At 42.0% G+C, this 15,523-nt stretch overlaps 1 protein-coding gene across 2 annotated transcripts in view; it reads left to right on the forward strand.

Annotated features, from left to right (window-relative positions):
* The window catches only part of LOC122555309 (E3 ubiquitin ligase TRAF3IP2-like), a 65,653-nt gene that overhangs the window by 28,103 nt on the left and 22,027 nt on the right, over window positions 1–15,523 (forward strand). Inside the window, exons 1-2 of one of the 2 annotated variants that reach the window (XM_043701177.1) lie at window positions 11,008–11,111; window positions 14,037–14,647. In XM_043701177.1, the coding sequence (XP_043557112.1) occupies window positions 14,164–14,647 (484 nt within the window). In that variant the 5' untranslated portion in view covers window positions 11,008–11,111; window positions 14,037–14,163. Of the gene's footprint in view, window positions 1–11,007; window positions 11,112–14,036; window positions 14,648–15,523 lie in introns of those variants that run through there. The other variant, XM_043701176.1, reaches the window with a different exon arrangement.

Raw genomic sequence — 15,523 nt, forward strand, 5'->3', positions numbered from 1 at the left:
GGAAAGATGTTGTGAAACTTGAAAGGGTTCAGAAAAGATTTACAAGGATGTTGCCAGGGTTGGAGGATTTGAGCTATAGGGAGAGGTTGAACAGGCTGGGGCTGTTTTCCCTGGAGCGTTGGAGGCTGAGGGGTGACCTTATAGAGGTTTACAAAATTGAAGGGCATGGAGAGGATAAATAGACAAAGTCTTTTCTCTGGGGTCGGGGAGTCCTGAACTAGAGGGCATAGGTTTAGGGTGAGAGGGGAAAGATATAAGAGAGACCTAAGGGGCAACTTTTTCACACAGAGGGTGGTATGTGTATGGAATGAGCTGCCAGAGGAAGTGGTGGAGGCTGGTACAATTGCAACATTTAAAAGGCGTTTGGATAGGTATATGAATAGGAAGGGTTTGGAGGGAAATGGGCCAAGTGCTGGCAGGTGGGAGTAGATTGGGTTGGGATATCTGGTCGGCATGGATGGGTTAGACAGAAGGGTCTGTTTCCCTGCTGTACATCTGACTCTATGACCCAAATCTTTCCCCTCTCACCCTAAACATATGCCACTTAGTTCTGGATTCCCCCATCACAGGGAAAAGATTTTGTCTATTTATCCTATCCATGTCCCTCATGATTTTATAAACCTCGATAAGGTCACCCGTCAGCCTCCCACCCTCCAGAGAAAACAGCCCAAGCCTATTCAGCCTCTTTCTTTGGCTCAAATCCTCCAATTCTGTTAATATCCTTGTAAATCTTTTCTGAACACTTCCAAGTTTCACACTATCCTTCTGATATGAAGGAGACCAGAATTGCATGCAATGTTCCAAATGTGACCTAATCAATGTCCTGTTCACCCGCAACATGACCTTCCAACTCCTGTACTCAATTCTCTGACCAATAAAGGAAAACATACCAAACGTTCCCTTCACTATCCACCCTTCTGCGACTCCTTTTTCAAGAAACCATGAACCTGCACTCCAAGGTCTCTTTGTTCAGCAACACTCCCTAGGACCTTACCATTAAGTGTATACGTCCTGCTAAGATTTGCTTTCCCAAAATGCAGCACCTCACATTTATCTAAATTAATCTCCATCTGCCACTTCTCAGCCCATTGACCCATCTGATCAAGATCCCATTTAAATCTGAAGTAATCTTCTTCACTGTCCACTACACCTTCAATTTTGGTGTCATCTACAAACTTACTAACTGGATCTCTTGTGCTCACATCCAAATCATTTATACAAATTTGCAGTTGGAAATTGTGTCATAGTGTCATTCATAGTGTCATAGAGTTGGACAGCATGGAAACAGGTCCTTCGATCCAACTCATCCATGCCGACCAGATATTGTAAATTTAATTTAGTTCCATTTGCCAGCATTTGGCCCATATCCCTGTGAACCCTTCGTATTCATGTGCACATCCAGATGCCTTTTAAATGTTGTAGTTGTACCAGTCTTCCCCCAATTTATGAATTTTCTGAACTTAGGCCATAATTTTCCTTGTGCAGGTCTCATAGGTACCTCTATAACTAACTAAAGTTCGCTGTCTTCATACATACAAAACGTCTTGAATACCTGACACCTTCCAAATGTTCTGAAAACTTAAGCAGTTAAAAAACTGATTTGTTTTGCAACATAATGAGCAGCAGGCGTTCAGTTACCACTCCATTGATCTACTCTCCATCATCAGTGAAAGGTATTATTGATAGTGCTAGCAAGCAGCACTCGCTTCGAAATAAACAGCTCACTGACAGCGCACATCACTATAGACTTGGTTCAAAAAAAGCTGAAGTCTAAAAGTGGAGAGAGTGTGACTGTCCTTGATGGCAAGGCCACATTGGACTGAGTGGCTTCAGGAACCTAAGCAAAATTAGAGTTGATGGGAACTGGGGGAAAGCTCAACAATAGGAGTCACAAAAAGGAAGATGATTTAGTTGGAATTTAGTCATCTCGGCTCTGGGATACCTTGTCGGGGTTCCTCTGGGTAGTGTGCTCGGCTCAACTATCTGCAGCTACTTCACCATTGTTAAGTCAGCAGTGGGAATATTTGCCAATGATTGCACAACTTTCTGTAATTCCTGAAACAGTCCATGTTTAAACGGAACAAGATCTGGACACTATCCAGGCTTGGGTTGACAAGTGCTCAGTAACATTTACAACACGTGTGCGAGGCACTGACGATCTCCAGTCAGAGTCAAGATCAGAGTGGTGCTGGAAAAGCAGAGCAGGTCAGGCAGCATCCGAGGAGCAGGAATATCGATGTTTTCGGCAAAAGCCCTTCTTCATTGGGTTTTTGCCCGAAACATCAAACTTCCTGCTCCTTGGATGCTGCCTTACCTACTGTACTTTTCCAGCACCACTCTGATCTTGCTGTAATCTCCAGCATCTGCAGTACTCACTTTTGCCATCTCTAAGAGACAATCAACCACCATTCCTGGCCACTCAGTGGTGTTGCCATCACTGAATTCCTCACTCTAAATATCCTTGAGTTTACCATTGACCAGAAATTGAACTGGGCTGGCCACAGAAATACACTGGTTAGATCAGAGTAGTGCTAGAAAAGCAGAGCAGGGCAGGCAGCATCCGAGGAGCAGGAAAATCAACGATTCGGGCAAAAGCCCTTCATCAGGAATAGAGGCAGGAAGCCTCCAGGGTGGAGAGATAAATGGGGATGGGGTGGGGCTGGGGCTGTGGAGAAGGTAGCAAAGAGTACAGTAGGTGAATGGGGGTGGGGGTGGAGGTCATAGGTCAGAGAGGAGGGTGTAGTGGATTGGTGGGAAGGGAGATTGGCAGGTAGGACAGGTCATGAGGACAGTGCTGAGCAGGAAGGTTGGAACTGGGTAAGGTAGGGGAGAGAAAATGAGGAAACTGGTGAAATCCACATTGATGACATGGAGTTGGTGGGTCCCAAGATGGAAGATGAGGCATTCTTCCTCCAGGCGTCAGGTGGTAAGAGAGTGGCAATGGAGGAGGCCCAGGACTTGCATGTCCTTGGCAGAGTGGCAGGGGGAGTTTGGCCACAGGGCAGTGGGGTTGGTTGGTGCGGGTGTCCCAGAGATGTTCTCTGAAGTGCACTGCAATAGGCATCCTGTCTCCCCAGTGTTGAGGAGACTGCATCAGGAGCAACGGATACAGTAAATGGCATGTTAGAAATGGAGCAGGAAGGTTGGAACTGAGGTAAGGTGGGGGGGGGGGTGGAATGACAAAACTGGTGAAGTCCACATTGTTGCCCTGGGGTTGAAGTGTTCCAAGGTGGAAGATGACGCGTTCTTCCTCCAGGCGTCGGGTGGTGAGGGAGAGGCCGTGGAGGAGGCCCAGGATCTGCATGTCCTCGGCAGTGGGAGGGGGAGTTGAAATGTTGGGCCACGGGGCGGTGGGATTGATTGGTACGGGTTTCCCAGAAATGTTCCCTAAAGCGCTGTGCGAGGAGGTGTTCAGTCTCCCCAATATGCAGGAGACGTATCGGGAGCAACGTTGGAGCAATATTGGTGGATGTACAGTTAAAACTGTGATGGATGTGGAAGGCTCCTTTGGGGCCGTGGATGGTGGTGAGGGAGGAGGTTTTGCAATTCCTGCGGTGGCAGGGGAGGGTGCCAGGACGGGAAGGTGGTTTGTTGGGGGGCGTGGACCTGACCAGGTAGTCACGGAGGGAACGGTCTTTGCGGAAAGGGGTGGGGAGTGAAATAGATCCCTGGTGGTGGGGGTCCGTTTGGAGGTGGCAGAAATGTCGGCAGATGATATGGTCAATGCGAAGGTGGAAAGTGAGGACCAGGGAGTTTCTGTCCTTGTTACGGTTGGAGGGGTGGGGTTTGAGAGTGGAGGTGCGGGATATGGATGAGATGTGTTGGAGGGCACCTTCAACCACGTGAGAAGGGAAATTGCGATCTCTAAAGGAGGAGGCCATCTGGTATGTTCTGTGGTGGAACTGGTCCTCCTGGGAGCAGATATGGCAGAGGCGGAGGAATTGGGAATATAGGATGGCATTTTTGAAGGAGGTAGGGTGGGATGAGGTGTAATCCAGGTAGCTGTGGGATCGGTGGGTTTGTAAAAAAAAAAATGTCAGTGTCAAGTCGGTCATTATTAACGGAGACGGAGAGGTCCAGGAAGGGGAGGGAGGTGTCAGAAATGGTCCAGGTAAATTTAAGATTGGGGTGGAATGTGTTGGTGAAGTTGATGAACTGCTCAACCTCCTTGCGGGAGCACGAGGTGGTGCAGAATGTCGATTTTCCTGCTCCTCGGATGCTGCCTGACCTGCTGTGCTTTTCCAGCACCACTTTGATCTAAACTCTGGTTTTCAGCATCTGCAGTCCTCACTTTTGCCCACAGAAATATAGTAACTATGAGGGCAGACTAGAGGCTAGGAAACATGCAGTGAATAACACCTCCTGATTCCCAACAGCTTGTCCACCATCTACAAGACACAAGTCAAGAGTGTGATGGGAAACTGTTCACTTGCCTGGAACTAGTGCAGCTCCAACAACACTCGAAGCTTAACACCATCCAGTTCAAAGTAGCCACTTGATTGGCAACAAAATTGGAGGTGTAGTGGACAGTGAAAAAGGTTACCTCCCCGTGCGACGGCATCTTGATCAGATGTGCCAATTGGCTGAGGAGTGGCAGATGGAGTTTAATTTAGATAAATGTGAAGTGCTACATTTTGGGAAAGCAAATCTTAACAGGACTTAGACTTAATGGTGAGGTCCTGGGGAGTGTTGCTGAACAAAGAGACCTTGAAATGCAGATTCATAGTTCAGTGAAAGTAGAGTCGCTGGTAGGATAGTGAAGAGGGTGTTTGGTATGCTTTCCTTTATTGGCCACAACATTGAGTGGAGGAGTTGGGAGATCATGTTGCGTCTGTACAGGACATTGGTTAGGCCACTTTCGAAATATTGCATGCAGTCTTGGTCTCCTTCCTATCGGAAAGATGTTGTGAACCTTAAAAGGGTTCAAAAAAGATTTACAAGGATGTTGCCAGGGTTGGAGGATTTGAGCTATAGGGAGAGGCTGAATAGGCTGGGGCTGTTTTCCCTGGAGCATCAGAGGCTGAGGGGTGACCTTACAGAGGTATATAAAATCATGAGGGGTATCGATAGGATAAATAGACAAGGTTTTTTTCCCTGGAGTTGAAGTCTAGACTAGAGGGCATAGATTTTGGGTGAGATGGGAAAGATATAAGAGACCTAAGGGGCAACGTTTTCACGCAGAGGGTGGTGCCTGTGTGGAATGAGCTGCCAGAAGAAGTGTTGGAGGCTGGTACAATTACAGCATTTAAAAGGCATCTGGATGGGTATATGCATGGGAAAGGTTTAGAGGGATACAGGCCAAGTGCTGGCAAATGGGACTAGATTAAGTTAGGATATCCATTCAGCATGGATGAGTTGAACTAAAGGGTCTGTTTCCATGCTGTACATCTCTATGAATCTATGACACAGCCACAAATGTTGAGTCCCTCCACCACCAACGTGCAGTAACAGCAGTGTGTTCTATTTACTGCACTGAAGAAATTCACCAAGGTTCTTCAGACAACACTTTGCAAACCCAGAATCATTATCATTTAAAGCAAAGGCACCAGACACATGGGAGCACCATTGTTTGCAAGTTCCCCTCCAGCCACTTGCCATCCTGACTTGGAAATGTCCCATTTTTCAGTGTTGCTGGGTCAAACTCTTGGAATCCATTTCTTCACGGAATTGTGGGTCCACATGAACTGCAGCCGTTCAAGGAGGCAGCTCACCACAATCTTCTCGAGGGTAACAAGAGACAGGCAATAAATGTGACACCAGCAGCAATGCCCACACCCCATGAATTTAAAGTGCCCCTCCCCTGTGACTAATGGTCAGAATAAATTAAGATCTGGTGGGAGACAAACCTAAGGCTAGTGAACACCTAACAGAATTTGTAATAATATGTCACATTCATTTAATCTGTAAAATAGTTACTGAAATGCAGTAGGTTTTATACAGTTCAGCAAAAGGACTTGGAGTTAAACCAGAAAGGTGGCTGTCTTTGTCTATGAGACCTTGGTTTGGTCTTGTTGGTGCACTTTTTGAAGCAGAAAAGAGCGTCCATCAACAGCCCCAGTGAATTTGTAATCGGTGGAATAAGGAAAACACATGGATGTAAAAGTTGCCCTGTTAGTGAGACTGCATACCATTTATGCATGAGGAATGGTCACTTGCAGGCTTACTGTAGACTATACCTTAACCACAAGTTTCTATGAGAGGGATCAAGGTCCTGCAATATTTCCTTCCTGTAATATACGCAGTGTGATTAGTAAATTACACAATTAGCATTAATGCCTTGCACTACAATACCGAAGGTATGAGCTTCACCTTGATCTTTCTTTGTGCTGTTGCACAAATATCCTCAAGTTGCCATTGAATCCTTTCCAGTTCTGATGTGAATCACCATTGTTGAGATGCATTTTATGCCAGATTATTTATTGCACTGTAAAAAATTTGTGTTAAGGAATAGAAAAACTATCCAATGAATTACTTAATATGTATCACTGTTGTTCAGTCGATCTGCACTAATATTGGTGGTATGCTACAAACCTCAGCATAAAAAGGATGTTGTTTTGTGACAGAGAAATAGGAAAAGTATATGATGAAACAGGAATTTAGTCAGATGGTAGATTTTATTGCATGATTGTAGATCTAGTATGTATTTGTAAATTTGTTTTAATTTCCTCTTCCTCTTTCTTTGAGGTTTCTAACTTGTTGACAATGACCGTCAAATGAGAGTTAACATCATAAAAATTAGAACCAGCAAATTTCAGACAAGTGCATATTTTAAAAAGCAATTCTACTTGTTCAACAGAACAAAAAGAAATGTATTGAACAGTTCCATATATATATATATATGTGTGTGTGTGTGTGTATGTGCTTAGTGTTTCAGAATGCAGACTGACACAGTGAGAAACTTCCAAGCTAAGTAAGCCATTTTTCAACAGCAAAACAGCCAGATGCGATTAAAAGCTTTAAACTTGCAACCTTACTTCCCAAACAATTTTCCACTGTGACCCATTGAGTCTTGAAATTATCATGTGTAATACTAATGAAGTTGAAATAGCAACGATAAAGCAGAAAGAAACCAGAGCATCTTCATGGATTTAATATTAAACACTTGTCATGAATGCAGAGCGTCATTCATCGAAACTAGTTTGATTTTGAGTGACATGGCCAAGGTGGTGGATATGTAAATTGGATGACGTTATTAAATTTCTTGGTGCTCAAGTCAGTCTGGATTTTGTACTGTAATTGTTCTTGGAATTCCAAAAAATGAGAGATCTTGAAGTGCTGAGGGAATTCTGGGCAAGCACCATAAATTCTACTGTTGGAGTTGAATGATGAGACCACAAGACATAGGAGCAGAAGTAAGCCATTCTACCCCTCAAGCCTGCCCTGTCATTCAATGATCTCATGGCTGATCTGATTATCCTCAAATTCACTTTCCTGCTTTTCCCCATAACATTTGATTCTGTTAATGGTTAAAAATCTGTCTCAGCCTTGAATTTATCAAATGAGCCAGCCTCTACAGCTCTCTGAGGTAGATAATTTCACGGATTAATTCAGCTTCAGAGAAGAAATTCATCTGTCTTAGATGGGAACCTCTATTCTGAGATTATGCCCTCTGGTCCTAGAGTCTCCCTCAAGGGGACATAACCTCCCCCCATACCTGCTAAGAAGCTTGCATGTTTCAATAAGGTCTTTGCTTATTCTTCTAAAATCCAATGAGTACAGGCTTTATCTGTAAAGAATTGGCTAAATGGCAGGAAATAGCAAGTATGGGTTTTTTTTTTAAGTTTGGTTTTCAGTGGATTTCCACAGGGATCAGTGCTAGGACCACAATTGTTTAAGATATATGTTAATGACTTGGAGGAAGGAAGTGCATGCATCATGTTTGCAGATGACATAAAAATAGATGGACGAGATGCAATGAGGATTCAAACACTTGAGAGAGGTTACAGAGATTTGAATAAGTGGGCAAATGCAGTATAGTTTTTGGAAAATGTGAAGCTGTTCATTTTGGAATGGAGAACAAAGTGACAGTGTGTAAATAGAGAAAAATTGCAGGGACTTGGAGGTTTGAAACACAGGTGCAGCAGGAAACCAGAAGGCTAATAGGGATGTTGGCCCTCATTCCAAGGAGATTATATTGTAGGTGATCAATTCTGGAGTGCCGTGAATAGTTATCTTTCATTTTGGAGGCAGTTCAAAGAAAGTTCACTAGGATGGTCCCCATATGGCAAGATTATCCTTTGCTTGTTCGACAAACACATTGGGACTCATTGAAATTTAGAAAAAATGACAGGTGATCTCATTGAAATATATAGAATTCATAAGGGGCTTGACAGGGTAAATGCGGAGAGGATGTCTCCCCACATGGGAGAGTCTAGGACCAGAGGACATCATCTCAGAGCAAAGAGGGGCTATTTTAAGAGTGATATTAAGAGGCATCTCCTAATCAGCGGGTTGAGAGTCTTTGGAGCTCCTTGCCACAGAGCTATGGAGGTAGAGTCTTTGTGTAGATTTGTTGAAATAGATTCCTGATCAGTAGGGGAACCAAGTGTTACCAGGGAAGAGCAGTAAAGTGAATGTGAGAAATGTCACATCAGCCATGATCCTTGTCCGAGCAGGTTCAAGGAGCTGGACAGTCTACTCCCATTCCGATTCCTTATGATCAACCACATTTTAAAATAAATTCATTTATCTGTGCTGCAGATTTGACAGGATCACTTGTTCCATGCATAAATGTGCAAATTTCAAATCTTGTTTTACATTCATTTTACTTTAAGAAATGCTAAACTAATTTCATCTTTATTGTTTACTCTTAGTATTTAATAATCTTTTCCACAATAAAAGAAGATTATTTCCTGTGAAGCAGGCTGTCCCAATTTTGTGTTCCATCTTCCTTTGAAGATAACTCAACTCAGGGCCGTTTACAAATTTCATGTCTGAAACATCCTGATATGATCGCTCCAATTATTTGTATCTCCTTAGAATCACTTATTTAAAATACTGATGAGATAACTGGCCTTACTGAAGAAACAGGAAATGTGGGCAGTTAACATGCACTTCTTGGGCGATACTTTGCTTTAGTTTAAGATCAGAGGCTGACTTTAAACAGAGCTAATTAGTTGAGTATTGTGTTGCAATTCAAATCAGTTTTACTAACTGATTACTGGATAAATGCAGGCAAGCTGAGCCCTGGTAAACATTTTTGGATTCTTGTAATAGTGAAAAGGTGTTTGTAGGGAGGGAAATGAATGTGGTTGTGTTTCCTGTCAGCAATTGAATGATCAACAACAATACCATGTCTAGGATGTTCCTGAAAGTGATTTTGCATTTTTAAAACCACGTTCGCAGCAGATAATCACAGCAAGAGGAATAAGTAATAGATTTGACATGGCTTAGAGAAAATAAGTTCTTCGAAGCAACAAAATTGGATTCTTTACATTCCTGTTTTGTAATAAAAAAAGGAATCAGCACTGGGAATGTGAATTTTGGGGCAGGTACGTCAAGATTAGAATGAGACTGTGTAGAGTTTCAAGTTTAGTTTTGATTATCATCTGTTGTTTGCTCATGATGTACCTTTTGTACTAATGTTGGGCAGATATGTAGGTGGAGTTAAAGCCACAGTCAGATCAGCTGTAATCTTGGTGAATTGCAGAACAGGCTGGAGGGGCTGAATGATCAACTGCTTCTGTTTCTAATGTTTCAATTTTAGCAAATGACTGTTGGCTACTAGTATAAATAAAACTTCTATGCATTGTGTTGAATTTTAGTTTTTGTGGGGCCAAAGTAAATCTTTTGCTTGTGAACAAAACCAGTTGCACAACAGATGCACATACTCAATGTTTCCTGTTTACATTGATTTTGTGTGTGTGTATTTTGGGTAGGACTCTGATTTCAAATATTTCTGAAAATTTGAACACAGTGTTCTGACTGTGATGTGATCAGACACCTATAAATGTTGATGCATTCAGTTGATAAATGTTAGCTCCCCAGTGGTTGAGTATTTTGTTTGCGGTTTTGTGGTGGGAGCTCTTATACAAGAGGTTCAGTGAGCCTGCATGGTGCCCGTAGTCAGACAAATAGGAGAGACAGGCCGGTGGGAAGATGTATGGAGACTCAAAAGTGGGAAGTGACAATTGTAACTCACCAAAATGTTGTTCATTCTCGGGAAATGGGTGGTATTGGCCAAATTGTCATTTGTTATCCATCTCTAACTGAAGGTAAGCTGTTGCCTTATACTGAGCGCTTTAGTAGGTCATTTAAGAAGGCAGCTGCCAATGGGTTGGTTGCAATAGCGGCCCACGTGATGACAAGGCCTGTTGTGTGGGGTTGGGGAAAGGTCATGGCAGAAGGTGCTCACGCCCTAAAATTATTGAACCCTATTTTTGTTTTTGATTTCCAGCATCTGCAGTTCAAAGTTAACTCAAGATAAGCAATAAATGCCAACCCAGCCAGTGACACCCATTTCTCACAAATGAACAACAAAAATTACATCTGCCTCTGAGCATATCCTCTCTTCATCTCTTTTGCAGCTTTTGCCACAGTTATCTTAATTATTCCAATTACTTTTTTTTCCATTGTTATGCTCAGGGGGTCACCAGTGTGTTGATTTTGCATTGGTCATCAAAATTGTTTTGTCCTTGGGCTATTACTTTTCTCAAGTGCAGGCAGTTGGTGTGCTATCACTGACATGAGGTAAACCTCCAAACTGATAATGCCCAGCTCAACTTTTCTGATCTCCTTCACTGACAGTATTTACAAATTGTTTATCAGATATTTAGCCTTAGATGGACTATAGTTCCATTCAGTTAAATTATTTGTGAGACCAAAGCCATTGTCTTCAGTCACTCCCAAAGGTTCAGTGTGTCCTCCATTGAAACTTTCTCTCTTAAGTCGACTTCACATTAAAGATAGCTGATAATTTCACTTTCTAACTTGATATTTTTTTGGTAACAAAGAAAACATACTTTTTTTTTGGATGTATTCTTTGACTGTGACAAGATTAGCATTTGTTGCTGATCCCGAATTGTCCTTGAGCTGAGTGGTTTGCTAGGCTACTTCAATGAGTAAGGAAGAAGGTGGCATGAGGATCTGGAATCACATGTAAGCCAGGCCAGGTAAGAATGGCAGTTTCCTTTTCTAATGGACATTAGTGAGTGGATAAGTTTTAACATGTGATGTCTCATGTCAACCATTACTGGAACTACTTTTGCATTCCAGCTTTTTAAAAAATTGAACTTAATACGTATTTCTGATTACAGAAAACCAAAAATGTATATTTTACCCCCCATAGGTGTCTCCTATTGTTTATGCTGTCTATTTTTCCCTTTGCGGGGTGTGCAGAAGTGTAGAATTAAAATTAAATGAGCCATGATCTTAGTGTATGGCAGAGTATGCTCAAAGTGCCGAGGAGCCTATTCTTGTTTCTTGTTCATAAATGCTCTTCCCCAGAAGGGGAAATATTTCTATATCCGCTGTCTACCAGAAACCTTTCATAATTTGGAAGACTTTTATTAGATCGCCAATCACCAATCAACCCTTTTTTTTCCTCTCCTCCCCTCTCTGCCCCCCCCCCGACGTTGAAATGATGCACAACCAGTTGATTGTTTCCTAACTGTATTTGTTCTGCTTTTTTCTCTAACATGGAAGAGTCATATGATCAGGAAACAGACCCTTCAGTCAAACTAATCCATGCCTGACTAGGTGTCCAAACTAAACTGGTTCCACTTACCTGCATTTGGCCCATATCCCTCCAAACCTTTCCTATTCATGTACTTATCCAAATATCTTTTTAAACATAACTATACCTGCATACACCACTTCCTCTGGCAGTTCATTCCACACACTAACCACAATCAATATATTTTTTAAAAGTTGCCCTTCATGTATTTTTTAAAACTTTCTCCTTTACCTTAAAAATATGTCCCCTAGTTTTGAATTGCCCCACTCCAGAGAAAAGACCCTTACTATTCACCTTAAGTATTCCCCTCATGATTTTATAAATCTGTATGTGGTCACCCCCTCAGCCTCCTATGCTCTAATGAAAAAGGACCCAGCCTATCTAGCCTTTTTTTTCTTATAACTCAAATCCTCTGTTCCAAGCAATATCTTTTTGAACCCCCTCCAATTTAATAATATCCTTCCTATAGCAGTGCGGCCAGAACTGTGCACAGTACTGCAGAAGAGGCCTTATCAACATCTTCGGAAAATGCTAGGTTTCAATATTAAGAATTTAAGCTTAATGTAATCAAACACCGTTTTGTGAAAGGGAAATCATGTATGAAATATTTGTCAGAATCGTTTGAGGATATAACTAGCAGAGTTGATAATGGGGCACTGGTAGATATAGCGTATTTGGAGGCATTTAATACGATGCCACATAAAAGATCATTGCAAAATATAATGTTCACAGTATTGAGGGTAATGTATTAGCTTGGATTGAGGTTTGGTTGACATAGACAGGGTTGGGATTAAGGGGTCTTTTGCAGGTTGGAAATCTGCAACAATCGGTGCAAGGGTTAGTCCTATGACCTCAACTATTTACATTCCATATTAAGGACTTGAAGGAAGAGTGCAATATATCCAAACTTATTAATGACACAAAAGTAGCTAGAATAGCATTTTGTGATGAGGATGTAAGTTATTTGCAAGGGGATATGGATAAGATGATTGAGTGGGCAAAAAAATGGCAGATAATTAAGAGCAAGTAATTAAAGCAAATCGAATTTTGGCCTTTGTTGCAAGGGGAGGGGTTAAAGATTAAAAGTAGGATAACCTTGTTGCATGGTCTTAGACCTCATTTAAAAGAGGATGTACTGACATTGAGGGCCTTTCAAAAAGGATTCATTAGGCTGATCCCTGGGACGAAGTGGTTAATTTAGCAAGAATGGCTCAGCATATTTGACTTTGATTCAGTTGTGTTTAGAAGAATGAGGGGTGCTTTTTATTGAAGCATGCAAGATTTTGAGATACCTTGACAAGTAGCTTTTGAGAAAATATTTCCACTAGTGAGGGAATTTAGAACTAGGAGACAGTTACAGAATAATGGAATGCTCTTATTTGAAACTGAGGTGCATAGGAGCTTCTTTTCTCAGGGGGCAGTGAATGTCTTGAGTTCTCTTCCACAGCATTGTGAAGGCTAGGTTACTCTAAGTATTTAAAGAGGAGGCAAGTACACTTTTGAAATATTATGGAGTTGAGGGCTATGAGGTGCTGTGGCAGATCAGCCATGATCTTGTTGAATGGCTGGCAGGCTTTACTGGCCAAATGCCCTCTTCCTGCTTTTGATTCTTTATACTTGTGATATATCTAGGCAATATTCTACATTATTCAGTAGATGCTTGTAGAGTACTGAGTCAAGATTAGCGTGGTGCTGGAAAAGCATAGCAGGTCATGCAGCATCTGAGGAGCAGGAAAATTTACCTTTCAGGCAAAGTCCTTTCATCAGGAATTGCCCGAAACATAAATTTTCCTGCTCCTCAGATGCTGCCTGACCTGCTGTGCTTTGCCAGCACCTCTCTAATCTTGACTCTAATCTCCAGCATCTGTAGTACCCACTTTCACCGTGCTTGCATAGTACTGTCCATGTGGTTATTGGTACAGACTCTCTCCCTTGGTCACCTTTCCATTGTAGGAAAAGAAGCACATTTTGTTTTTAATCATGCCAGCCTCCTATTGTCATTTGGTCAAAATACCAAACATGCTCAGAAAATATTTTTGACTCTAACTTATCACTGTTACAATGGCTAGTGCTTATCTAATCTATTTCTTCTCATTCATTTGAGCATCCTTTCTCGATTCATTTTGAAATCAAGACTCAATGCACTCCATTTCTTTTTCTCTGAATTCGAAACTGTTGAACAACTTTTCTCATCTCCAAATATTTCGGCTTTTAAAACCAAAGTTGAGCATAATTCTGTTATTTTTGTTTCCAGCATAAACTACATAATTTAGCTTTTACCTGCACATTGCAAATAAAAAACAGTTTTAACAATTTGTGGATGAGGTGTGGCATAATGTTTTTTTTTTTCAAATGTCTACAGGTTTCTAAAACCTTCACAAGAGTATGCAAAATCATCAAAAAACAGACCAGAGGAAAATGATGAAACAGACAGCGAGAACTCTCTCTTAACATCAGAGATCAAATCCTTTGACTTTGCAGCTGGTCCAATGCCAAAGAATAGATGCTCCAACGATAGAGGATTCTCGAATTATTCTGGACAATTTTCGCAGCTCCCATCACATTCTGCAGAGAATATTAAGAGTTATGCTGCTGCTACTGCTGCAACCCAGCCAAAGGAATATCCTTACAGTTCCCCTACAGGACACGTTGAAAATTGGCATGTTCCCTGTGTTTCCAACTGTGGAGATTGTTATACGTACAAATCTGACAACTGGTTTTCAAATACTGGCATGACCGACGTATCGCTGAGTGGGAGTTTTAGACCACCCTTGCCAACCTCATTGCACAGCAGCCTTGGACTATCGCAACTTGAACCCGGGTTTCCTTTGCAGTCATATCCATTTCAACCACCCGGTCACCCTCTGCCTCAAAACCCTTGTCGACCTAGGGTTTCTGTGTATGTTCCTGAACCTGGCCATTTTCCTCCTACGCCTCTGGGCAGAGTCGACTTCCCTCCTTATGGGACACCAGGTTAATTGTGCTTTTTCCTTCCTTCTTCAGTGCGTTGACATTGAGGGATTAGAGTTGCATTCATTATGAAGTATGTTTTAGCATTAAATAAATGTAAATTTATTTTAGTAACTGCTAAACAAGCTGAACAGATGTGATTTGGAGAATCTTGTGTCACATTCCCATGCACAGCAAATAGGTGAAGTATTTGTATATTTAAAAAAGTTTCCTCAACATACAAAGTGTTTAACTCTGCAGCTTTCCTACCCCCAGCATATGTGAATGTTTTCTGCAACTAATCAGGTATTTCCAAAGTGTAGTTGTTATTCTTTGTAGTCAGCCACAGTGGATAATTTGTGCTTAAGCTAGATTACATGGCCATTTCTGTTGTCATTCAGACTGCAGGGAGAACTTCCCTATGACTACTGTACTAATTTTATGAACATTTCTGATGGCATGGCCTTGATTTAATTTAATGTCACATCACACAGACTGCATCTAGACATGACATTCCTTGATAGCATTAGCCTGTATTAGGTCCTTCAACTGAATCTTAAACTAGTAACCCAAGCTTCCAAGGTAAGTGTGCCGCCACTGATGCAAGCCATTCACTACAGGTCTTTGTTTACCTACATTTGTGTCCCTTTGCATTGAATTCATACTCTCAGTCCTTGCTTTCCCTCACCTTGCATTCATTTAAGAAGAAATTGTGTCTGTTTACCCAGCTTCTGGATTAGTGGTGCTGGAAGAGCACAGCAGTTCAGGCAGCATCCAAGGAGCTTCGAAATCGACGTTTCGGGCAAAAGCCCTTCATCAGGAATAAAGGCAGTGAGCCTGGAGCGTGGAGAGATAAGATAGAGGAGGATGGGGGGTGGGGAGAAAGTAGCATAGAGTACA

The sequence above is a fragment of the Chiloscyllium plagiosum genome, chromosome 12 (assembly GCF_004010195.1).
Source record: "Chiloscyllium plagiosum isolate BGI_BamShark_2017 chromosome 12, ASM401019v2, whole genome shotgun sequence".
In the NCBI taxonomy this organism is placed as follows: Eukaryota; Metazoa; Chordata; class Chondrichthyes; order Orectolobiformes; family Hemiscylliidae; genus Chiloscyllium; species Chiloscyllium plagiosum.